The sequence below is a fragment of the Rhinatrema bivittatum genome, chromosome 2, assembly GCF_901001135.1.
Source record: "Rhinatrema bivittatum chromosome 2, aRhiBiv1.1, whole genome shotgun sequence".
NCBI classification, from domain to species: domain Eukaryota; kingdom Metazoa; phylum Chordata; class Amphibia; order Gymnophiona; family Rhinatrematidae; genus Rhinatrema; species Rhinatrema bivittatum.
Window position 1 is genome coordinate 331957704 of NC_042616.1, and position 27236 is coordinate 331984939.

The following is a 27236-nucleotide window of genomic DNA, read 5'->3' on the forward strand; positions in this document are numbered from 1 at the left end:
TATTGTAAACTGGTACGATAAGACCGCGTCTTGAGTATCGGTATAGTAAAAGAATTTAAATAAAATAAATAAATAAATTTAGACGCATTTATCCCCCCATAAATCTGCTTTTACACGCGCAAGTCTAACATGTGCACGGCAATGAAATTGCCAGTTTTACCAGTTCGTCTACCAGTTCACCCAGTCCATCTGCAGCTCATGAAGACCCTCCTAGCTTTTCAGCCTGAAGTCCCCCCATTTCACCCAGACCCCTCACCCAGTCATTTTTTCACTTTTAAGATGTTTACAGTCACTTATGCTAGATATTGAACAGAAGGTAATGTGCATAAGTAAAATATACGTGCAACTTTGGCAGGCTATAACAAAGCAACGTCTGTGTGTAAATATTGGCCTCCCTCCCTGGCCCGCCCCTTTTTTACATGCACAGATTTACTCCCAGGCCCTGATGTATGCACTTAAAATGCAGTTTTTAAAATGCACTCCTTGATATTTGATGAGGTTTTTAAAAATACCATATACTCACGTATTATGGTACTTTATGCATGCGCATGCTACTTTTTATGTGTGCATCTTTTGAAAATTCACCTGTAAGGGTCTAATTTACTGTGGACCGGATTTTCAAAAGGTTACGCGCTCCTTTTAAAATCTACCCCTGCGGCTTTTCTCCCATTCTGTGTCTGTGTGAAAAGTACTTAGTAAATCAGCCCTAAGTTTGTCGTACCTGAAATAATGGGGGGGGGGGGTGAAGTGGCCCACCTAAAATCACAAGGAGCGGCAGTGGGATTTAAAGTTATGATGAATGTGACAACAAACAGCACAGGTCATGTACATTTAATGTTAAAATGATTTCATATACCGCTACAACATGCAGCGCTGTACAGACATGTATAAGAGACCCACCCTGCTCCATGCAGCTTACAGTCTAGTCAAGATAAACAGACAAGACAAATAAGAAGCTCTGAAAGCAGGGCCAGCTTTAGGGACAATGGTGCCATGTGCGAGTGCCAAAAGTGGCCCTCATCCCTGCAAAACAGGAAGGGGAGAGGACTGAGGAGCAGCCAACCATGAGCATTTTGCATTAGGTAATAATTAAAAGGAGACATTCACATTAAATGTGAACCATTTGAACCAGAGTAGCTCAGAGGCCAATATTCAAAATATCTAGATGCCTAGATCTGCCTAAATAAAATTTCTTCACTACCCTTAAATGCAGGCACCTGTTATATAATTTTAGGGGCTGTTTTCGAATGTTTGCTTGTGGTTGCAAAGTCTGCGTGTGACTTGGCACCGGGCTCAAAGCAAAGGTTAATGCAGACTTTCCATCTGAATCTTGTCCCTGGGCAAAATGTATCCTCAGAGATTGGTACCTGCTCTGTCTGTGGATACTTTTTCTGGCCAAAAAACAGGCGTGGTTTTGAAACTGCCAAAACCTTGCATGTTGTTGCATTTCCTGCCCTGTCCTTGCCCCCGGGAATGCCTCCACTCAGTGAGGATAAAAGTGCATGTCTTGTGGAAGCTACGAGGAGGAGGGGCAGTTTTATTCTGATAAATAGCCTCTTATTCACATAAATAGCTTTTGAAAATTGCCCACTTTAGTGAATGAGACAATTATAACGCCTTGTCATGCCTCAAAGAATTATCAGCCTTTTGTGATAACACAAAGATACCCAGGATCATCCTTTAGTTCCCACGCCCCTCCTCGCCACTCACACGCAAAAGGAACATCAGACTCAAAATGGAGGTCAAAGGCTGCAGCTTTATTATATTAAGTACCCAAGCTCATTAACATAAATGTCATTAAATATAACTTATTTATTATTTATTTATTATTTTTATTATACCGAGTTTCATGATAAGAATCACATCAACCCGGTTTACAATTAACATGTGTGTGGAGGCAGGGAGTAACATAGTGATAAACATTTCCCAATTCAACATTAAATATAGTGTGAAACTTAAAAAATATTAAAACAATAATTAGGACGTGAGAAAGTTACAAAAAACAGGGAATAATAACTAGGACCAGAAGGGGGAGGGAATTAAAAAAGAGAATATTTACATTTCAGCCAACTGTTTCCAAATTAATAAATATGTATAATGTTATAAGCAAAAGATGTGTTGATGGGTTGAAGTGTGGAGAATTTAATCCAGTTCTGGGAAAGCTTTTTTAAAAAGCCAAGTTTTTAGTCTTTTCCTGAAAGTATGAACGCATGGTTCTTGTCTTAAGTCCGGTGGGATAGAGTTCCAAAGGGTTGGACCTGCTGATGAGAGAGCTCTAGAACTGTAGGATTTATGTTGGAAGGTTTTAGCATGTGGAACCTGAAGTGATTCTTTGTAGTGTTCCCTGATGGGTCTGGCGGATGTGTGTTTTTTAAAAGGGATTTGTAGGTCGAGTTGAGTGTATTGGTGGATGTTCTTGTAGATCATCATGATGGTTTTATAAATAATTCTGAAGTGGATCGGTAACCAATGAAGGTCTTTGAGGATGGGAAAGATGTGTTCGATTTTCCTGGAGTTTGTAAGGATTCTGGCTGCTGTGTTCTGGACCATCTGCAGAGGCTTGGTGTAGGAAGCTGGGAGGCCTAGTAGTAGAGAATTGCAATAATCTAATTTGGAGAAGATTATTGCTTGCAGGATTGATCTAAAGTCATGTGCGTGGAAGAGAGGTTTTATTCTTTTCAGAATATGTAATTTGTGGAAGCAGTCTTTGGTAGTTCGGTTAATGAATGGTTTGAGGTTGAGACGGTTATCTAAGATGGCTCCTAGATCTCTTACATGGGTGGTTTGAAGGAGGGTTGGTGGCTTTGAAAGAGTGTTGTTTTCAGGAGCTATTAGGCGATATTCCGTTTTCGACGCATTAAGGACTAAGTTTAGGCTGTTTAGGAGGTGTTTGATTTCTAATAAGCAGCTGTCCCAATATTCCATTGATTTCGAGATTGATTCTTTTATAGGGATCACAATTTGTACGTCGTCAGCGAAGAGGAAGTGTTTCAGGCTTAATTTTGTGAGTAGTTGACAAAGTGGTAGAAGGTATATATTAAATAGAGTAGGTGAAAGCGATGAACCTTGTGGCACCCCTCTGGTGGAGGGGTGATATTGGGATTGTGAATTTTGATCCTATATCTTCTGTTTTCCAGGAAGGTTTTGAACCATGTTAGTGCGGTACCTGTCACCTCAATATTTGCCAGCTGTTTTAGAAGAAGGTAATGGTTGACGGTGTCGAAGGCCGCCAAGAAGTCTAGGAGGATTAGTAAAAATGCTTTGCCTTTATCGATTCCGGAGAGGAGGAAGTCTGAGAGAGAAAGAAGTAGAGTTTCTGTGCTAGCCGCTTTTCTAAAACCATATTGGTTTGGAGACAGAATGTTGTGGTCTTCCAAGTAGTTGGAAAGTTGAGTGTTCACCAATTTTTCCATTATTTTAGCTATGAATGGAAGGTTAGAAATGGGGCGGAAGTTGTTGGGATCATTTGGATTTAGATTCGGTTTTTTTAGGAGGGGTTTAATTGAAGCTGATTTTAATTCATCTGGGTAGATACCCTGGGTCAAGGAACAGTTTATAATTTCAGCAAGGGATTTTGATATAGTATCAGGAATGAGAAGTAGCATTTTGGAAGGAATTTGATCAAAAGGGTGTGATGAAGGTTTCATTTTCTTGAGCACTGATTGTAACTCTGAGATTGTGATGTGTTCAAATGCGTTAAGTTGGATATTTTTGTTTGGGAGATGGTCTGTATTATCTTGCGAACTAGTGGTTAGTGACAACTGATTGAAGAGGTCAGAGATTTTTTTGCTGAAATGAAGAGCCAGTTCGTCTGCTTTGGTCTGAGCGAGTTCGGGAGGTATATCTGGAGTGATAGGTTTAGTGAGATTGGAAACGAAGGCGAATAGAGCTTTAGAGTCAAAGATAAGGTGATGAACCTGACGGGCGTAGTAGTCTCTTTTTGTTTTTTGTGTACTGCTTTTGTATTGGTGGAGCGTGCGTTTGTAGTCTGAGAGTGAGGCCTGTGAAGGGGCTTTGCGCCATTTTCTTTCTTTCTGCCTGAGTAGTTGCTTGAGCTTTCGCAGTTCATCATTAAACCAGGGTTGTCTTTTGGATGCCTTTGAAGAGTGTTTTTTGGAGGTCAGTGGGCAAAGAGTGTTTGCTACTGATTTTGTTATTTTGGACCATGTTTGAAGAGCTGAGTTAGGTGTGGAAACATCGATGGATGGTAGTTCTAGGGCTAGATGTTTGCTGAGGATTTCGGGTTTACATGATTTTCTATAAATAAAAGTGGGTCTTGAGTCAGGCTTAACATCTGGTTGTTGTAGGGAAAAGCTGGTGGAGATTAAGGAGTGGTCTGACCATGGGACTTGTTGACAATCAGGTTGATTTGATTGAGAAATGCCACTGTTTGTGAAGAATAGGTCGAGAGTGTGTCCTGCTTTGTGAGTGGGTTTGTTGATTTGTTGTTTGAAACCCATTGCTGACATTGCGGTGAGGAAGGCTTCGCAGTTCGTTGAAAGGGGAACTTTGTCAACATGTAAGTTGAAGTCGCCCAAGATTATTGCTGGGGAGTCTAGGTTTAGGTGTAGTGTTATGGTTTCAAGAATAGGAGAGGTGTCTGACTCTAGCAGGCCTGGCGGGGCGTAGACAAGAAGGATTTGGAGATTTTCTGATTTGAATAATCCTAGTTCTAATTTGGTATTTGTGTTGATAGGATAGAGTGAGAACCTCAGGGATTTTTTGGCAGCTAGGAAGATACCCCCGCCTCTTTTTTTTTGTCTTGGGATAGAGAAGAAGTCATATATCTGTGTTGGTAGTTGGTTAATAAGTGCGATGTCAGTGGGTTTGAGCCATGTTTCTGTTATGGCGCAAAAATCCGGTGTTGAGTCCAGCAGTAAGTCGTTAAGTATTAAAGTTTTGTTGGTAAGTGATTGTGCGTTGAATAGAAAGATGGTAAATAAGGTGAGACCTAGAAACTGAGTGGTAGGGGAAATCATGATTGGGATCAGAGATTTGTAGGTGTGTGGGCGGTAGAGCATTGTCGGTTGCGTGAAGGCTTGTTATAGATACCAGGGGAATGGCTGTATGAATGCTGGTAGTGGTTGGATAAGAGTTGGATGGGTGCTGTAGTTTGCAGGTTTGGTGCTGGTTGAAAGATGTTTTAGGATGGCTGGGTGCAGGTTGGCTGGGTGCTGGTTGAGGTTGGCTGGGTGCTGGTTAAATGCTGCTGCAGGTTGGCTGGGTGTTTACTGTAGGTTAGCTGAGTGCTGAGTGAATGCTACTGAAGGTGGCTGGGTGCTGAGTGAATGCTGCTTGAATGCTGCTGCAGGTTTGCTGGGTGCTTACTGTAGGTTGGCTGAGTGCTGAGTGAATGCTGTTGCAGGTTGGCTCAGTGCTGAGTGAATGCTGCTGCAGGTTGGCTCAGTGCTGAGTGAATGCTGCTGCAGGTTTGCTGGGTGCTTACTGTAGGTTGGCTGAGTGCTGAGTGAATGCTGCTGCAGGTTGGCTCAGTGCTGAGTGAATGCTGCTGCAGGTTTGCTGGGTGCTTACTGTAGGTTGGCTGAGTGCTGAGTGAATGCTGCTGCAGGTTGGCTCAGTGCTGAGTGAATGCTGCTGCAGGTTGGCTCAGTGCTGAGTGAATGCTGTTGCAGGTTGGCTCAGTGCTGGATGAGTGCTGTAATGAGCTGGTATGGTACTGGTTGAATATTGCTGAAGGTTGAATGGGAATTGGATGAATGCTGTTGAGATGTGCCAAAGTAGGGGCAAGTATGCTGCTAAAGAGGCCTTGGGTCTGGTTCCTGGGTCTCTCCAAGGGGCTCGCTAAGGGGCAGGCCCCTTAGGTTGCGCCCCTTCGGACGCGCGACGCCCGGCGGGAGTCGCCTCGATTTAAAGGTCTTGTTGCCGCCTTGTGATTGGCCTAGTGCCTTTCGAGGGGCGCGGCTGACTCACCGGGTGTGCTCTGCGAAGGGATTTCTTCGGCTTTTTTTTTTCTGTTTTCTGTTCCGTTTCGTTTTTATTCGGTGGCCTCCTCTGCACGGCTCGTGTTGGGAGCGAGCGGGCTCTTGCCCTGATTGGGCCTCGAGAGCCCCGACAGAGGAGGAGGACGAAAGCGGGTGCCGGAGTCCGCAGAGTAAAAGAGCTTAGTCCTCAAACTTAGTCCTCAAACACCGGTCCCAGTAGCTTAACTGCCATAGCTCAGCAAATCAAACTATCCCCAAGTCGCAAGACCTGTAGACCCATCAATCCCAGGCCCCCACCACAGCCAGCTAGGAGCCCACTATGCTTGGATCTGACCCCAGACCCTCAGCACATCATACCTGCTAGACACTCATAATGCTGCTAATTTTCCTTCATCTGCTTGGTTACCCCTTTCTGTGATAAAGCACAATATGAACAAAACAATGCAACAGAGCAACAACCAACAATGAAAGGGAGGGAAGGTTGGAGCAAATTCAGGGCAGCACAGGATTGGGAATGCCTGGACCCGTTTTGAGCAGAGGGAATCCTGTGGAAGGGGAACTTCAATTGTCCAAGAGCGCCAGCAGCCAGTCACAGCCAGCCCCTAGCTATTTCCCCTAACGATGCACGTCAATGCCTCCCACAGCCAATCACCGAGTTCCCTTAGCTCCCCGTTCCCTCCTGGCAGGCCCCTTGGCCACGATACTAGGTCTTCCAGGGGTGGGGAGGAGAGGGGAAGCAACAGGAAGTGGAGGAGTCGCCATTTCTTTTATTTGTCCTGGGGCCAGTGTTATCTAGGGTAGTGCGGGACTGCCCATGCTACCATTCCAATAAAGCTATCTAGATACAACAGTATCAGCTAAAATGTAAATTTCATACCTTATCCCCAAATCTAATCAATGTGTAAGTGTTTATATTAACCCTGCCAAAATAAGAAAAACAAAACTACTTTAGCATTCTTTTATTTTAATATTTACGGCATAAGTTTTTGCACAACTGCCAGATTTTATTTTAGGGGGTTTTTTTTATGGCACAAGCTTTCATTTTGGCACTATGTAATTATTAATTGATCCTGCATATATTCTATCTTGTCTCATTTTTGTTTTGCTCTGTGGTTTAGTTTTTCTTTTTCTTATTGATTTGATTTACTGCCTTTCAATCCAGTATCAAAAGCCTGCACATTTGAAAATAAATGGCCAGTATTCAGCTGGATTAATTTATATGGCTATAACTTATGCTGGATATTGAGTGGTGCACCTGTGCTACTGAATATACCCAACTAAGTCAAAATTAACTGGATAGGTTTATCCAGCTGGCTTTAGGACTGTTGTTATTTTATCTGGCTAACTTTGCAGGATAACACTGAGAAATCAGTGTTTATCTGGCTAAGTTAGCCAGATAGCAGACTCTGCCTTGGAATGCCCCTGCCATGTCCCAGACTTATCCAGCTAACCTTTCAGCCAGATAAAGTTAGCAGGCAGGGAGGATAACTTTCAAACAGCTGCATGTGCCCCCCATATATGCATGATTATGGGCATGCAAAAGTCTACACCTGCATTTTATAACCTATGTATATATGATATACGCATGTTAGAAAATATGTGCAAATGTACCCTGCAACAAGTGTATGCATGTAAAAAAATGTGCAAATATATACTGCATTTATCCAGATAAGCTAATGACACTTATCTGGATAAGTTCCAATTTATACAGCTAAGCAGCAGCTGATAGGAACTTACACTGAAGAGAGAACCATGTTAAGTGGAGTGCCACAGGGATTGGTTTTGGGACCGGTTCTGTTCAATATCTTTGTGAGTGACATTGCAGAATGGATAGAAGGTAAAGTTTGTCTATTTGTGGATGATACTAAGATATGCAACAGATAGAGACAGGATGGAGGCGGTCCAAGAAGAGTGACCAAAATGGTTTGGGGTCCACATTGGAAGACTCATGAAGCGAGGCTGAAGGATCTAAATATGTATACCCCGGAAGAGAGGCGGTACTGGGGAGATATGATACAGACCTTCAGATACCTGAAAAGTTTTTATGATACACAAACTTCAAACCTTTTCCTTCGAAAAGGAAACTCCACGGGGAGACGGCTCGAAACCAATATCAGGAAATATTTCTTCACAGAGAGGGTAGTGGATGCTTAGAATGCCCTCTGGAGGAGGGGGTGAAGAAGAAAACAGACAACAAATTCAAAGGGGCATGGGATAAACAGTAATTTATGGGTTTGACAGTTGCTTGATTTTGATTGTAAATATTACTACCCATATCATAAGTCTTGGGGGTAACTGCACGGAGTGACAGTAAGTACCCTTGAGAGAAACATAGGAGTATCCTGCACAGAGCGGCAGATACTACCATAAGAAGCTTGCTGAGCAGATTCTATGGGCCATCTGGTCCTTTTCTGCTGTTATTACTATGTTACTATGGTAGGTGTAAATATACATCAGAAAGCTGCCAAATTAGGGGAGGTAATTTTCAAAGGAATTATGCACGTAAATGTAACATACTATCTCAGTAATTTTCAAAAGCATACTTACACACTTGAAGATGAATTTTAAAAGACAGGTGCATGCCACAATCAGGAGCTATCATGCACATGTCCATCCGATTTTATAAGCCACCCACATCCACACACAAGTCCCAGTGCGCAAATATTTATTTATTTATTTATTTATTTATTTATTTATTTATTTAAAGAATTTTTATATACCGGGGCACGTAAATAACATCACCTCGGTTCACAGTGTAACATAACATAGCAACAAGCTTTACAATGAGTATAAATATCAGTTCACAGTATAACATGGCATAGTAACAAGCTTTACAATAGGTTAAAGGCTGAAAGAGATTAATCTATAAGGGAAAGGTAGAGTTAGTATGTGGGATAACTTCATGTTTTTAGATACATCGATTCCTTTAACAATTGAGTATGAAGTCAGCAAATTAACTATTAACATGAGAAAAAGAATATAAACAGTAAAAGCTTGGGGGAAGGAAGGGGGGTGGCGGAGAGGAGGGGGTGGGCTGTAGGGGAATAGGGATGTAGGAGGGGGATGAGAAGGAGGGTAGTTGCGGTGGGAATATTAAGACGTGACAGTCAGACAGGGGGTATGAGTTCAGGTATATACCTTTGGAGGTAGTCAGTCAGTCAGGGTATGCTCGTTTGAAGAGCCATGTTTTAAGATTCTGTTTGAATTTTTTATGGCATGGTTCCTGGTGGAGGTGGGGGGGCATTTTATTCCAGTGGGTGGTTCCTGCTATGATGAATGATCGTTCTCTAATAGTGGCGTGTTTTATGAGTTTGGGGGATGGTGTTGGGAGTTTGGCCTGGTGTTGCTTTCTAGTTGGTCTGGTTGGGTTGCAAGGATAGAGATGTTCAGGGAACCATTGCATGTTTTGGTTGTGGATGGCTTTGTGTATGAGGGTGAGGGATTTATATATTATCCTAGAGTTTACAGGGAGCCAGTGTAGGGATTGAAGAACTGGGGTGATGTGGTCGTGACGGTGCATGTTGGTAAGAATGCGGGCAGCGGCGTTTTGTAGGAGCTGTAATGGTTGAAGGGTATTTTTTGGTAAGCCTAGGAGGATAGCGTTACAATAGTCAATCTTGGACAAGATCATGGCCTGTAGCACTGTTTGAAAATCGGAAGTGTGTAATAGAGGTTTGATTCTCTTCAGGGTGTGGAGTTTGAAGAATCCGCTCTTTATAGTAGCAGAGATGAATTTTTTGAGGTTAAAGTGGTTGTCTATCCATATGCCTAGGCTGCGGACCAGTTGTGTGGAAGGGCAGGAGGATAGCGAGGGGGGAGAGAGGTTGAGTGGGGGATTGTTAGGAGGAGAAAGGATGAGTAGCTCTGTTTTGTTGGTATTGAGTGCCAGAGAGTTATCTGTAAGTAGTTTGTTTATTCCAGATCTTCATTGCATTTGGGATAGAGTCAGTAATTGGTATGAGTATCTGCACGTCATCTGCATAGATGAAGTGCTGGAAACCCAGTTTGGAAAGAAGTTGGCAGAGGGGGAGGAGGTAGATGTTAAAAAGGGTTGATGAGAGGGACGAGCCTTGTGGTACTCCTTGTGCTAGCTTAACAGGTTTGGATTCGTTACGACCAATTTTTACACTATAGCTCCTGTCGTGTAGGTAAGAGTGAAACCAGCGTAGGGCAGTGCCAGAGATGCCAATTTCCTTGAGGCGTTTGATGAGTGTGTTGTGATTGACTGTGTCAAATGCCGCCGATATATCTAGCAGTGTGAGTATGTGGGATTGTCCTTTGTCAAGAGCTCTAAGTATGTTTTCCGAGAGGGAGATAAGTAGGGTTTCTGTGCTATGGTGTTTACGGAAACTAAATATCTTGCATCGGGCAAAAAAGGGGCAGAAATGTGGATGTGGCATGGGTGGGGGTGGAGCCAAGAGATGTGCATACAAGTACCAAAGCGCCTGGGCGTGCGCCCAGGTATATGTGAGCATAAAACTACTTCTGCTATGGAGGAGGTATAACTCTCAATTCAATTATTTCCATCAGGAGTCTAAGTTAACTAGGGGGCGTGCAGACTAAAGAACCAGAGGGGTTTATGGGACCTAGCTATAGACTGGGCAAACTGGTGGATGAACTGGTCAAACTAGTTATGGCGTGGATGTGAACCTGTTGTAAAATTCCCTCACTTGCCCGACTCAAAGCTGACATTATACAGCTGTGTGAACACACTTGTAAACTTAGGAGCACACATATGTGTAGGCAACAATACAGAATTAGAAGCCAAATGTCCGATCTGGATTCTTTATTGGACAGAGACAAATATCTTTTAACAAGCCCTCTCAGGCCGAGTTTCGCCCTCTTACAATGGGGCTGCATCAGGGGCTCAGCCTGAGTCGGGCTTGTTAAAAGATATTTGTCTCTGTCCAATAAAGAATCCAGATCGGACATTTGGCTTCTAATTCTGTATTGTTGCCTCCACGGCTTGGTTAGACAGCCGCCCTTGCTGCTTCATCAGCACACATGTGTGCCAGGGCTATTTTATAGGGATGTGCATCATTTTTTTGACGGATGAAAATATCATACGATTATTTTCTAATCCATCAAGTATTGGGGGGGTGTCCCCGAAAGCGATAGGAATACCCCATGGAATTTTTGTGTGGTTTTCTTATCGTTTTGGGGGGGGGGGGGGGGGGGGAAGAAAGGGCACACAGAAAAAAAAACCCCAAACCCACCCCGACCCTGCAAAATCACTCTTTACCCAGGTAAGTGGCTTGGAATATTGCCCTTGCAGCTGGATAAACTGAACACAGGGAAAAAATAGGACATGCCAGAGAGCCCATAAAATGGCACAATTTGAAGCCATGTGCTTCAGGAGGTCTCCCAATTTGTAGTCTACTTCTCTAGACCACACATATTCTCTATTTAATAACATTTCGATCCACAATTTGAGAGATAAAAATATAATTAAAAAAAAACAAAACAAAAACACCCAAAAACTGTTCTTGCAGGAAGTGGAAATAAAAATTAATTAGTAAAACCAAAAAGAAAAACATCAAGATGCATGATATATTTGTTCTGTAAAAATGTATATTGAAGTCCACATTCAGTGTCTTTTATCTGGTTTATTCAGACTTAGCCGGACAAATAGCGCAGTTTCAATATTCAGCTGTGCTCACCGCTTGGCACTTAAAGGGGAATTTTCAAAAACTGTGGGGTAGATTTTCAGACGAGCGCGAACAGCCTACTTTTGTTTGCGCTCCAGGCGCAAACAAAAGTACGCTGGATTTTAGTAGATACGCGCGTAGTCGCGCGTATCGGCTAAAATCCTGGATCGGCGCGCGCAAGGCTATCGATTTCGTATAGCCTGTGCGCGCCGAGCCGCGCAGCCTACCCCCGTTCCCTCCTAGGCCGCTCCGAAATCGGAGCGGCCTAGAAGGGAACTTTCCTTTGCCCTCCCCTCACCTTCCCCTCCCTTCCCCTACCTAACCCACCCGCCCGGCCCTGTCTAAACCCCCATCCTACCTTTGTCGGGGGATTTACGCCTCCCAGAGGGAGGCGTAAATCCCCGCGCGCCAGCGGGCCTCCTGCGCGCCGGGCCGCGACCTGGGGGCGGGTACGGAGGGCGCGGCCACGCCCCCGGGCCGTAGCCACGCCCCCGTACCCGCCCCCAAAACGCTGCCGACACGCCCCCGCAACGCCGCGCGCTCCGGCCCCGCCCCCCGACATGCCTCCCGACACGCCCACTCCGAAAACCCCGGGACTTACGCGAGTCCCGGGGCTCTGCGCGCGCCGGGAGGCCTATGTAAAATAGGCTTCCCGGCGCGCAGGGCCCTGCTCGCGTAAATCCGCCCGGTTTTGGGCGGATTTACGCGAGCAGGGCTCTGAAAATCCGCCCCTGTGCATGTAACAATCAGCATATACGCAAGACAATAGCATTTACTCGCATATAAGCTATTCTATAAACCTCATGAATACACGCATAAGGTTTTGAGAGGAAATAAATTCATATTATGGAACTGCTTGCAAAAAATGAGTTTTGAGATATGTATTTGAAATAAAAGCAGAATTCCTTATTGCTTAAAAATGTGTCAAATGTTAAAAAGCTGCCTATTCTTGGATGTGCATGTACGTGCATGTACAGTTTGAGACAAGTTTATAGTCTCTCTCTCTCACATTTGCTAGAAAGTGAACTGAAATAGGTGGTCCTGGCTTGTGAACTGACTGGGGTTGTCATAAAACACCTGGATTAAAGGTTCATTAAAAAAAGAACAGCTAGTAATCTGCTTATTTCCATTTCTTTTTAGGGTCCAAGTCACAGAACTGTCTATGGAACACGATTTTTGGAGGGCTCAATCTCCAAGAAAAACCAAAGCCCACAATTGTGAAAGACGAGAGAAGCCCAGAAGAAATTTTAGCAGATGAGTTGCCCCAGGTGGACAGTCCTGAAGCATTACCGAAAACAGCTATCAGGTTTGATGGATTCCAACTCTCATTGATTTATCTATAGCTCTCTATAATGCTGTCATGCTTGGAGATCTGGTGTATGCCAATATTATTGGAGTGATTTGGCTTCTGGATGTTTCCATGGAATTATTGTTTGTGCTAGGACTAATATAGGTCAGAGCGGTGATAATCTTAGCTTATTTGTTGATGGTGATTTCTCTGGCTTTATTAACTTTAGGTTATTTTATCATACATGGTGCATATATATTCCATGTAGTGCTCGTGTGATGAGGGCAGTTCAGAAAATTTGATGATATATTTCACATCTGCTTTAAACCAAATGAGAAACAGGAAAGTGTTCTGATTTTCAAAGGATTTTCACTACAGACCAGTTGTACAACACTGCAGGTGAGGAACAAATCCTTATTGGAAAGCTGCAATCTCTGCCTCCTGTAGAACATTACAAAAGCACACATTATAATATAATCAATAATTCTTATGCTATCAGTTGCGATTTTCTGATTCCTTATTTTTGTGATGACGTTTCTTCTCCACAATTCCTTTGAGCCTGTAGGAGCAGTCCTTCTACCAAAAACCTCAATTTTTTTTGCACATTGAGTACATATTTAGTACAGCATATTTACTTAGATTTCCTGAACCAACTGGATGGTATCATTGAGGTAATATATTACACTGCTTCCGGCACGGCTGCTCTCAGAGTATGTGAAGAATTTGAGAGAAGGAGTGAGCTTAAAGAACTTCAAAGACCATGCCATAAGAGCAAGTTTAATGAGAGAGGATGGGTTTTACTACTTGTTTATACTTTGGAAACATTGACCACACACATGGCACAGCTTTCTTTTGACATCCTTCATATAAAGAATATAGGATTGTAATGTTTGTGTCACTTAGGAATTCAGGAACTAAAAGTACAAGTGTTTCCTATTGTCTTTTCATGTTTTTATTTTCTTCCTTTGGTATTAATTTTACCATATTTGTTACGAGTATGGAGGATTTCAGTTCCAGTAAAGACAGAAATTCATTTTGAGTTAACTGTTGTGATATGTGATGCAGCATAGCATACCATAAGCAAGCACTGTAGTGTTTTTTTATGAATGGATTGGCTACATTAACTACAGCAATACACAGTGACATAGTCAAACGATATAGGAGAGAAACAAGCTATTACATTAAAATGGACAGTATTCTCCACCAAGCTCAGATAGCAAACCTTTTTTCCATGAACACCAGTGTCCTTGAACTGGAGCCAGTAGATTGTAGATTCAATGTCTGAGACCTTGAAATGGAACATACATTGTGGCCTGAGGGGAATCTACACCAGGTATAAAACACAATATTTTTCCCAAGCAACTTTTAACTTGACCAGTACCAGTTTGATGTGCTATAATCAACCAACTACACCATATCTACTTTTCAGATCATCTGTCCCAACTCTGCTGTTATTGCTATAAACCCAACAAAATTTTGCTTTTCTAAATAATGATATAACTTATAAGGCAGAACCAGATGATTGTGTTATAGGTGGTTGGTAGACTAAGGGGGCCAATGTACTATAGTGCCCCAACATCAGCCATTATTAACACACACAACTGCAGTGTTTATTGTGCATACTAATGGCAGGTGTTAATGAGATGCAAATGAGGCAGACACTGATGCAAACAGTACTACAAGAACTTTCTTTTGCGGTAATGCATCGATGAAGTAATCTGCACATGTACATTGTTGCTGTATTATTAGGTAATGAGCTATTTTGCATAGTTTGCATTTAAATTCCTCCTTACCATAGGTTTTACATTACAACTATTGCAAGCCAGCCTTTGTGGGTTAACAGCTCTTTTAACAAGCGTTTATTGTTTGCAATAGCAGTTAATATGCTTTAATGCACTTTAGTACATTTCCCTCTTAAATTAGAATCATACAAGGTTCTTGTGAATTCATGGAGGTGGGCACTGTAGATTTGTTGATGTAGTCTGTACTTTATGAATGGCAGCTAAGCCATATTGTTAAGTCACTCTTTATATGGAACCTGGGCAATGACAGTTTTTAAAATAATGTATACTTAGAGGCATTCTCTGGGACTCTGTTGATATGAATTAAAACATTTCAGCAAGACATTTATCTATAAGCTGGAAATCTATGTTAGGGAAGGTTTATGTTGCATAGACTAACAGTAAGATATTCTGAATTTATGAGCATCAGGGATTTGTTTTCTATTTTGCAAGATTTATAACTTGATTTTTGTAAGACTTAAAAGTACCACTTGCAGTACATATTACCTAAACAAAAAAAATGATATTTAAGTTTTCATTTCCAATTCCAGTTAATGTGAACAAAAACAGCAGTCCATGTTTATTTGTATGCAGCTTGCTTCTCTGGGAAAGGATGCGACCAGCAGGTGGGAAAAGGCAGACTATACTGTAAAGAAATGATCCATGGTATTTGCAGTTCTACTGGATATTCTTTACTTTAATACTGCACACAAGAAATGAGCTTTTGTATTGTGACCTTAGTCGGTGCATATGTAAAAGTGTCATGCGTTTCTGTGAGGGAAAAGTAAGCTAGCACCGAATTCACACCACTTGTAAAACCAATCTTCATTGATGATAATTTAAGAAAATGCAAGAGTGAAGTGAGAAGGGGGTGGAAGGGGCAGCCTGGAAGACTGGGGATTTCTTTCAAAACACTGAATCAGGGGCTATATTAGTTGAGATTTAGAGGAGCAATAGTCTTACAGGGTTTCTCTGGACTAATAGGTATGACGAGAGAGTGATTTTTCTTAGGTGTTGTGTGTAGATTGAGGAGGGAAAAATGCATATTAGCCATTTTAGAATAAGGGGTAGATTTTAAGAAATTGTACGCGGGCCTCCATGTGCGCGCGCTACCCGGCACGCGCACATGGACACCCGATTTTCTAACATGCGCATGCTGGCATGTGCATGTTATAAAATCAGGGGTCAGCGCGCGCAAGGGGGCGCACAATTGTGCAACTTGCGCGCCGACACCCGTTGCCTTCCCCCATTCCCTCCCAGGCCGCTCTGATTTCGGAGTGGCCTCAGAGGGAACTTCCTAACCCCCTAACCTAACCTCTCTTCCCCTTCCCCTAACCCTCCCACTGCCTAGCCCTATCCTAAACCCGCCTGACCTTTATTTTACCTCTTGCGCCTGCCTCTGGGCAGGCGCAAGTTGCGAGCACCGGTAGCCCACCGGCACGCGATCCTCTGACACAGCTGCAAATGGCTGCTGTGCCAGAGGCCTCTGGCCCCGCCTTGCCCCGGACCATCCCGCCCCTCCCCGCCTCTTTTTTGAAGCCCAGAACTTAGACTCGTCCTGAGGCTTTATGCGCATCATCGGGCCTTTGTAAAATAGGCTCGGTGCGCGTAACCCCAGTTACGCACGTAAATCCGGGCCTAAGGCTGTAACATAACACAATGTGGAAAAAGTGAAAGTGTCTGACGACTTTCTGAATGCACTGTTTATGACTTTATCTTTTTCAAGATTCTTTGAATCTGGTCCCAGGTTGTTTTACATTGCTTCTTTTATAACCTCTTTCAAGCAATAATATAGTTTCCCAATTTTGCTGTGTTTGGTTTGATTTTCTGGCTCAGCATTTCTCTCTCTTTTCTCATTCTCTGGTCATATCTCTATTTCATTTTTTTCTCTTCGGTTTCCTCCTTACTTTTTCTTTTCTTTTAAAGATTTGTCTCATCTTTCGCCTTTCTTTTTTTCACACTGTATTTTTCATTTCTTTTGTAAGGCTCCTTTGCATTGCTTAATCCAATCATTCCCTCAAACAAGGAGTGGTTGACTTCAGTGCTTCCTAGTGGATTAACTTTGTGTGAGCCTTACTAGAAGGGAGTACATAGGAGAAGTCTAGAGAGATCTTTTCTGGATAGAGGAGAGAGAAGATCTAGAGGGAGAGTTTTTTTCTTGGGCAGAAGATAAATATATATAGAGAGAGAATCTAAGAGTTCTTCATCAGGATAAGGGAGCAAAAGAAGCAATAGAGCTCTCTTAATAGAAGCTTGATAGAGGAGATGCAAGGCTTGGATTCTTGTGTTGCAGATTAAGTTTACCACCAGGATATGGATTTTGTGAGTACACTGCACGAGAGACCTATCCACCTTGATCAAACTGTGTTCATGCTGTTCTCAGAGAAGAGTGAGACACTTCATGTATTTGGCTGGTGACCAAGTACTGACAAATCAATAGAATTAACAGCTTGCGCTGGAAAAAGATGGGGCTTGTTTTGCCCTAAATTGAAATGCATATCTATTGGGTTAGAGCCTGCAGTTCAATCTGAGACTGAGCCAATGAGAAAGTAAATGCTGTCCATGCTGCTGTAAGTAATTACAACCTATCTCCCTCCTAGCTTGTCTTCCAATTAAATAAAACAAGAGTTCTTGGAAAAGAGTTGCTTGTGTGGCATTGTGTTTATAGGAAATGGAGAGTAAAAGGTATGGTTCCCCATTAGCGTGCCTTGAAGGGAACTTTTACCTCTGGGTAAAAGAATCCTTGAGCTTATGCTTTTGTTCCAGAGCAAGTACCAGTTACACTTTTTCTCTTTTCCCTCTTTTTGTGTTCAATATGTTTTATTGAGTGGTCAAACCTTCAATGCATACATGTAACATATATAACCCGGGTAATACGTACAATACCCCAATTTCAATATAAACTTATACAATATTCTTACCCATACCTATGACCACCACTATCCACATTTTCTCCCTGTATAGACCATAGAACTACCCCATAGTACCATTCCCCCCCCCCACAGAAACTACAATTACAACCAATACAAAGCGAACATACCCCCCTCCCCCCCTCCCAGCCCCCATACCCCCCCCCCACAGAGATCTATCGCCATGCAACCTAAAAGTCCAGTTGCGATCCCTCACTCCTATATTCAATCATTGAGGACCAGACTCCTTGCTTTATGTGGCAATTTTTGAATATAGGCTTCCCACGTCTGCAAGAATAGTTTCCGGAGCCTCGGGGACGTTTTGGAAGCCAAATGTTCATATTGCATCAAGCGATGAAATTGCAGTCTCCAGGTTCCGAATGATGGTCCCGCTTTTTCTTTCCAATTAAGCAAGATCACTTTTTTTCCCACGAGACCGGCTTTTTTAATCAGAGCCCGGAGGCTTGGATTAGGTACTAAAAAGCGTGTGATACAGTGAAATAACCACAAATACGGCGAATGAGGTAGGCGTGCCTCCACCAATAATGCTAAGTAAGCAGTAATCTGTTGCCAATATCTTTGAGAGTACTGACAATCCCAAAAGACGTGAGCAAATGTCCCCGTCCCATTGCCACAACGTGGACAATGATCTGAGCTTGCCAACCCTGCCTTGAAGGCAATGTGGGGGGAAATATAAGCCCTGTGTAAAAACTTGAGGTGCATCTCACGAAAGTATATATTACTGGTGACCGGTTTAACCCCCCTCACACTGCCCGCAAAGATACGTGCTGTCACCTGAAAACTACTCTCTCTATTCCAACGAGCCACTGAAATCGCATATGAGTCCTTAGGGGACAATCTAGCCATCCCCCGATAATACGTAGAGAGAGATGGCTCCTTAGTGGCATCTAACTTAAGAAAGCCATCAATCGCCTGAAAGGTCGCCCGATGTTGTTCGGGGTTTCCCAGGAATCTAACATAATGACCCAGTTGCATATAGCCAAAGCAATGTGAAGCTGATATCCCATACATCTCTTGTATGCTCTCAAAGGGCATATAAACCCCTGTAGCATCCAACACATGTCCCAAATACGTGACCCCCTTCGTCCACCAACTGGCGAAATAGGTGGTAGTGGACCCAGGTGTAAAATCCGGGTTTCCCCGTAGAGCAGTTAAATACGTACAACGTGGGGGTACTCCCAACACTTTGGTGAGATGCACCCACGCCCCTCGCAAAGGTCGCACCAACGGGTGGTTAATCAACAAGGGCGCTATCTTGGTACCTTCGGCCATAAGAACAAAACTTAAAGCCAGGGGATTGGTAAAGGTATTTTCTGCCAGAACATTAATACATGAAGATTTCCCCAATATCCAGCCTCTGATTATACGCATCATCGCTGCGCACCCATAATTGTACAGGTTAGGGAGCCCCATACCACCCGCTTCCCAAGGCTGCTTCAACCAACGTAAAGGTATTCGTGCTTTCCCCCCTTTCCAAATAAAGTGGCGTATTAGCTGATCTACCTTTTTAAGATCTCGGGAAAGCAGCAACAGGGGATAATTCTGTAAGACGTACAGCCACTTGGGCAACATTACCATCTTGAATAGTGCTATTCTACCACCCAGCGAGAGGGGTAAATTATGCCACCCCAAGAGCTTTTCCTGCGTAATTTTCAAGAGGGGCTGAATATTCAATGAGTATATATTTTGTATATTTGTTGCAAGATGTATACCCAAATACTTAATGGACCCCTGAGCCCACTGCAAAGGGGAAGGACGTGCCCCAAGCAGCCCTAAGAGAATCCGGAAACGCCAGCGCTTCAGATTTATTCCAATTTATTCGCATGCCAGAGAGTGCGGAGTACTGTGTATATAATCCAATCAGGTACTGCAAAGAGCGTGTAGGGGAGGTGAGAAACAAGAGGACATCGTCTGCAAATGCCGCATATTTGAATATCTCCTTCTTACTCCCATGACTAAATTGTATGCCCCTAATTCCAACGTGTGCCTGTATGGCCCTCAAAAAAGGTTCTAAAGTCAGCAAGAAAAGCAAGGGTGATAAAGGGCAGCCCTGTCTAGTCCCCCGCTCTACCAAAAAGGGGGCAGTCAGCCCCCCATTTACCTGAAGACGGGCCTCTGGCTTATTATATAGCAGTTCAATTGCTTGAAAGAAGAAGCCACTGAACCCCATTAAGTGCAGCATGTGATACATAAATCCCCATTCAACCCTATCGAAGGCCTTTTCTGCGTCCAGGCTAATCACTAAGTATGGGTCCTCTACCCTATTACACAGTGCCATGGCAAGTGTTACCTGTCTAATGTTGCGCAAGGCATACCTCTGTTTAACAAAACCCACCTGCCCCGGTTCTATCAAAGAAGGCATAACATTCCCCAAACGTTCTGCAAGTACCTTAGCCAAGATCTTATGGTCTACATTCAACAGGGAAATGGGACGATATGACTCCGGACGCGTGGGGTCCTTGCCCGGTTTGGGGATCAGGGTAACATATGCTTGGTTGCCATGCGGCGGGAAAGCCCCTTGGGTGATTAAAGAAGTAAACACTTGAGGCAACAATTTCACCAGGGGTTCCCGAAGGCACCTATAAAATTCTGCACTGTATCCATCCGGACCTGGTGCCTTCAAGGGGCTCATGGTTTGTATAACTCTAGAAACCTCCTCCTCTGAGATTGGCTCATTAAGGTAACGACTAAATTCCAAAGTCAGAGAAGGAAGACTCACGGATTCCCCAAAGGTATCCCACTGGGTATCATCCCACCCTCCAGCCTTATACAGCTTAGTGTAATAATCCAAGAACAGTCTTCTTATACCCTCAGTATCCGTTACCAGGCGATGTTGCGCATCCCGAAGGGCCTGCACCTGCCTAGACCCCCTGGCCCCTTTAACCAACTTAGCCAGCAACTTGCCTGTTTTTTGGCCATACTGAAACAGTTGATATCGATAATATAAAAGGCTCTTTTTTGCTCGCTGATGGATTAGCGTATTGATAGCTGATTGTAAGGTAAAATACTGTTCCCTATTCCCTTTATTGGACTTCCTGAGAAGCGTCCGTTTAGCTTTCTGCAACTGTACCGTCAACTGAAGTAGTTGCTTGTCTAACGCTTTTCTCCTATGCGCTACAAAGGAGATAATTTCCCCCCTTAACACCACCTTGGCTGTATTCCAAAATAAAACTGGGTCCTCTTTATGTATTGCATTTGACTCCTCAAAAGCTGCCCACTTCTCTTTCAAATATTGCTGAAAGGCATAATCCTCTGCCAAAAAATAGGGATATCGCCAAATATAAGTTGTGGAGCGCTGTGAGGAGTTATTAAGGGTCAGCCAAATTGGTGCATGATCGGATATAACTACATCCTCAATTCCGGTCTCATTGTTCCCTCTTTTTTGTATTCCTTCTCTGTCTCTCTTCTTCTTCCTCCTACTCCTCTTTCTCCTGTGCTCTCTCCTATCCCCATTTCCTCTGTCTCCATCTTCCTCCAGTATACTCTTCTCTCCCTCTTCTAACTCTGTTCTCTTCCAATTGCTCTCTCTTCCTCACCGCCCTCCAGTGTTCTCTTCCTAATCTCTTCCCTTCATCCTGTGTGGTTTTTTCTCGCTTCCTCTGCAATCCCTTCTCTTATTCCTGTGCTGTCTTACCCCTCTCCCTTCATCTTGCACTGTGCTTATCCTGTTTCTCCTGTGCTCTCTCCTCTACGTCTGCTTACTGCATTCTCTACCTCTCCTTATTCCTCTTCTCCCCTTCCTTCCTTCCCATTTCTTTCCTCTCCACTGGTTACTCTTTCACTCTCTGCACTATCCTCCTGTGTTCATTCCTGTCTTTCTCTTTTGTTCTCCTTTTCCTTCCAAATGCTTTCTAGTCCTTCATTCTACCTTTCCAGAAGATCACTGGACAGCTTTCCTTTGCACCTCATATGGCTCTCCCAGTGCAGGGAGGGAAGTTGGTCAACCCTACACTTGCTGTGTTAGCAGCAGAAACTCTTTTGAAGGGGAGGAGGGAGAGAGAATAGGATTGCTGGCTGGCCCTCCCTCCTGTGGTAACAGAGCAGCTATTTGGATGAGAAGGAGGCAAACAGAGGATCAACTGCCATTCCTCTGCTGGTAATGGAGGCAGCTCTTCAGGGAAGATGGGAGGGAAGTGGGGGTGGATCAGCTGATGGTTCCCCCCCCCCCCCCCCCACAGTGACAGCTAAAATAATTCTATTGGAGGAAAGGAGGGAAGGGAATTGCAGACCAACCCTTTTTTCCCCCATGCAGGGGTAAGAGATGGACCATACCCTCCCGACTTTTCCCTTCATCCAATGGGAAGCAGAAATGTTTGAGGAGCAGGGTAGGAGGAAGGGTGATAGATTGTGGATTCTCCCCCTTGTCCCCACTCTGAGGGTATATCATATCATATCATATCATAGAGAGGGAGAGGAGGAGGATCGCTGGTGCTCTCTCTGCCCTTGCGGCTCTAATGAGCTCAATCTGCCTGAGAGACTGGGACTTAGTGACTGGCCATGGTTTTATCCAAGAGACCCACAGTAAGGGAGGTTGGAGGCGGATCAGGAAATCTGGAAAACTCCCAGAATAATCTGGGAGACTAGGGCTGTCTGCACTGTTTATTCACCGTAGCACTGGGGGCCGTGGGTAATTGGTCTGCACATCTCATCCCACAAGCCAGCCCTAATTATTTAAAATATATGAAACTTTGATTCTATATGTCAAAATGTAGCTCTTTACCTCATACAGGCCGATACAGTACAGTGCGCTCCGGTTTAGTAAGGGGTACTAGCGCGTCGAAAACGTGCGTCCACCCTCTTCCCCCCCCCCCCCGAAACTAATAGCGCTTGCAACATGCAAATACATATCGATGGCCCTATTAGTTATTCCCACTCGATTCAGTAAGTAAAATGTGCAGTCAAGCCGCACATTTTACTTTCAGAAATTAGCGCCTACCCAAAGGGAGGCGTTAATTTCTGCCGGCACTGGGAAAGTGCACAGAAAAGCAGTAAAACCTGCTTTTCTGTACATCCTCTGACTTAACATCATGGCGATAATAAGTCGGAGGTCCCAAAAGTTAAAAATAATTAAAAATAATAATAAAAAAAAAATTTAAAATCGGCCCGCGGCTCGCGGGTTGAAAACTGGACACTCAATTTTGCCGGTGTCTGGTTTCCGAACCCATGGCTGTCAGCGGGTTTGAGAACCGACGCCAGCAAAATTGAGCGTTGGCTGTCAAACCCGCTGACAGCCGCCGCTCCTGTCAAAAAAGGAGGCGCTAGGGAGGCGCTAGTGTCCCTAGCGCCTCTTTTTACCGTGGGCCCTAATTTGAATATTTTTTGTTACTGAATCACGCGCACAGGTGTGCGGGTGCTCGCCCGTTCTCCCACGACTTTTACTGTATCGGCCTGATAGTTGTTTAAAATGTGAAAACAACTCATCTTGTAATGAAAGGCCGTTGCAAGAGGAGAAAGGTCCACCAGAGGGTGCAGGAAACCAAGATATGCCACCTTAGAAATGTCTTAAATTGAAAGTATTGTGGTTGCTGTGTTAGCCCATTTGAATATATAGAAAAAAAGGATCAACAAACAAGTTGTAGGCAATCCCTTTTTATTGGACTAGTTTAATACACGGGTGACGAGCTTTTGAGGGTCATGCTCCCTTCTTTATGATCAGTGAGAGGAGCATAGCCTTCGAAAGATCCTTACTGATGTATTAAGTTAATCCAATAAAAAGAGATTGTCTTCAACTTGCTTGCTGACCCTTAAACTGTGAAAGGAAACCTGCAAACAATCTTCATGCACCTTGACACAAAAGCACGCCGCCAATTTTGGTTTAGTCTCATGCCTTCTAACTGACAAATCTTTTTATCCATAATTCAGAGTTTCTATTTGAGGATCTTAGAATGCCATTCTTCAGGGATTTTCTCTTTCTTTATAGGTTCTATTCATCTTTTACAGAGATGAATCATCAATGAAAAGTGAAGAATTAATTGCATTTAATGCTGCAAACCGTAGAAGCCCGGAGTTCTCTTTGGTGACAGCAGAATGCAACAGAACCTAAAACATTTCTGGTGCACTGCATGATCTCTGTGCTATGTATTTAATAGTCATCCACTTTTTTTTGGCATGAAAAGAAACAATCTGAAAGAAACATCACGCATTTACTTTTTTGAGATGATACTATTTTTTTTTTTTGAACGTGAATGATGACTTTAAAACGCTTTAGTGAGGGATGGAATATTCTTCCACAATATTTTTATATGCTGAATAAGATTCACTCTTAGGCTTTCCCAAAGTGGCTGAGCAGGATACGTGCGACCACTCCAAGATCTTTATTCTGGCAGTTTGCAAGAGTAGCTACACAATTGACACTGTTATAAAATGTGGTATTTTAAAGCAGTTGTGTTCTTTGGCCCATTTGCTTTATGGGCAGATGTAGTAGCAGTTGCTTTAGCAGATAATTTGAAATATTTGCATATGCAAATATCATGAGTAATTGGAATTGCAGTTAATGTGAAGTCAGATTGCACATCAAGATTATGGGTTTTTAAAAAAATAATAATTTCATGTTTTGTATAAGGAGTTTAAAGAGGTTTAATATTTTTCTGTTAACTACCCTTACTCCTTGGGGTATTTGCTAGAAAAGCACCTTCAATCATGAGTTGCTATTGCAAAATAAGATAGGGCACTGGTGTGAAATCTTGAGATATGTGTGCAGGTGAGTTTTATATCTGGCTGAGTGTCTTCTTTAGCCTGACTCTTTCAATGTGTACGTGTTGTTAGCTCTGAGTGAATGCTGAATGAAAAATATTTACAGCAGGTCTGACTTAGAAGAAAAGGAGAAGCTAAGATGAAAGATTTCATTGTAAAGGGAAGGAAAGGGGAGTCATAATGATGCAGAAAAGGGATGGAAGTGATATAGCAGTTACACTTGGCGTATAATGCTGTGATTAGATGTTCTCCACTCTACAAGTAAAGTGTTAAATATTAACATCCTGGCTGAACAAGCATCATCTAATTTATAGACATTTTACTACCCTTAACAAAAACTTGGGAGTAGCCTGCATGGAATGGCAGTTATCTCCATATGAAGCTTGCTGGGCAGACTGGATGGACCATCTGGTCTTTTTCTGCCGTCATTACTATGTTTCTATGTTACTGTGAGTAGCTGGATTTTCTTTTTCTTCTGAGTATTATTTTATGTTCTGGTTTGTACAGGTTCAATTGCTAGTTCTGCACAGTCCATAATCAGCAGTTTGGAAAAGATTTTACATTTATGGGAGGATACAGGTGCTTCAGGAATAAACACTGCTGTTAGATAGTCTGCCTCATTATCAAATGCCATGTTGAGTTCTTCTCAGCCAACATTCACAGTAAAAGTGTAAAATGTGGAAATGATCCTGTTCATTTGTGGTGTTGAAGTTGATAAATGTGTGCACATTTCTAAAGATGATTTTGCATATAAAACAGAGATACTCAGCTTTGTCTGTTTACTGAGCTTTGCTTTCTGTGGGGAAGAGTAGCCCAACGGTTACAACAGCAGGCTGAGAACCAGGGAAACCAGGATTCAAATCCCACTGCTGCTTCTTGTGACCTTGAATAAGAACCTAAGAAATTGCCATGCTGGGTCAGACCAAGGGTCCATCAAGCCCAGCTTCCTGTTTCCAACAGAGGCCAAACCAGGCCACAAGAACCTGGCAATTACCCAAACACTAAGAAGATCCAAAGCTACTGATGCAATTAATAGCAGTGGCTATTCCCTAAGTAAACTTGATTAATAGCAGTTAATGGACTTCTCCAAGAACTCATCCAAACCTTTTTTGAACCCAGCTACACTAACTGCACTAACCACATCCTCTGGCAACAAATTCCAGAGCTTAATTGTGCATTGAGTGAAAAAGAATATTCTCCGATTAGTCTTAAATGTGCTACTTGCTAACTTCATGGATTGCCCCCTAGTCCTTCTATTATTCAAAAGTGTAAATAACCGATTCACATCTACTCGTTCAAGACTTCTCATGAACTTAAAGACCTCTATCATATCCCCCCTCAGCCGTCTCTCCTCCAAGTTGAACAGTCCCAACCTCTTCAGCCTTTCCTTATAGGGAAGCTGTTCCATCCCCTTTATCATTTTGGTTACCCTTCTCTGTACCTTCTCCATCACAACTATATCTTTTTTGAGATGTGGCGACCAGAATTGTACACATTATTCAAGGTGCAGTCTCACCATGGAGCGATAGAGGCAATATGACATTTTCCGTTTTATTAACCATTCCCTTCCTAATAATTCCTAATATTCTGTTTGCTTTTTTGACTGCTGCAGCACACTGAGCCGACGATTTTAAAGTATTATCCACTATGATGCCTAGATCATTTTCCTGGGTGGTAGTTCCTAATATAGAACCTAATACCATGTAACTACAGCAAGGGTTATTTTTCCCTATATGCAACACCTTGCACTTGTCCACATTAAATTTCATCTGCCATTTGGATGCCCAATCTTCCAGTCTTGCAAGGTCCTCCTGTAATGTATCACAATCCGCTTGTGATTTAACTACTCTGAATAATTTTGTATCATCCGCAAATTTGATAACCTCACTTGTCGTTTTCCTTTCCAGATCATTTATATATATATTGAAAAGCACCGGTTCAAGTACAGATCCCTGAGGGTCTCCACTGTTTACCCTTTTCCACTGAGAAAATTGACCATTTAATCCTACTCTCTGTTTCCTGTCTTTTAACCAATTTGTAATCCACGAAAGGACATCGCCTCCTATCCCATGACTTTTTAATTTTCTTAGAAGCCTCTCATGAGGGACTTTGTCAAACGCCTTCTGAAAATCCAAATATACTGCATCTACCGGTTCACCTTTATCCACATGTTTATTAACCCCTTCAAAAAAATGAAGCAGATTTGTTAGGCAAGACTTCCCTTGGGTAAATCCATGTTGACTGTGTTCCATTAAACCATGTCTTTCTATATGCTCTACAATTTTGATCTTGAGAGTAGTTTCCACTATTTTTCCTGGCACTGAAGTCAGGCTCTCTGATCTATAGTTACTCGGACACCCCTGGTGCCTTTTTTAAATATTGGAGTTACATTGGCCACCCTCCAGTCTTCAGGTACAATAGATGATTTTAATCATAGGTTACAAATTATAAGTAATAGATCTGAAATTTCATTTTTTTTCCCTTCAGAATCCTGGGATGCACACCATCTGCTCTAGGTGATTTGCTACTCTTTAGTTTGCCAATCTGGTCTACTACGTCTTTCAGGTTTACAGTGATTTGGTTCATTTCATCTGACTGATCACCCTTGAAAACCATTTCCAGAACCGGTATCTCCCCAACATCCTCATTAATAAACATGGAAGCAAAGAATTAATTTAGTCTTTCTGCAAAGGCCTTATTTTCCCTTAAAGCCCCTTTAACCCATTGGTCATCTAATGGTCCAACCAACTCCTTCACAGGTTTCTTTCTCTGGATATATTTTACAAAATTTTTATTATGAGTTTTTGCCTCTATGGCCAACTTCATTTCAAATTTCCTTCTTAGCCCTCCTTATCAATGTTTTACACTTTACTTGACAATGCTTATGCTTTTTCCTATTTTCTTCAAATGGATCCTTCTTCAAATTTTTGAAGGATGGTTTTTTGGCTAAAATA

At 42.9% G+C, this 27236-nt stretch overlaps 1 protein-coding gene across 5 annotated transcripts in view; it reads left to right on the top strand.

Annotated features, from left to right (window-relative positions):
• PDE1C (phosphodiesterase 1C) overlaps positions 1-27236 on the top strand; it is a 1569255-nt gene that overhangs the window by 463053 nt on the left and 1078966 nt on the right. For all 5 annotated transcript variants that reach the window (XM_029589797.1, XM_029589798.1, XM_029589801.1 and 2 more), the window contains exon 3: positions 12731-12896. In XM_029589797.1, the coding sequence (XP_029445657.1) occupies positions 12731-12896 (166 nt within the window). The remainder of the gene's footprint in view (positions 1-12730; positions 12897-27236) is intronic.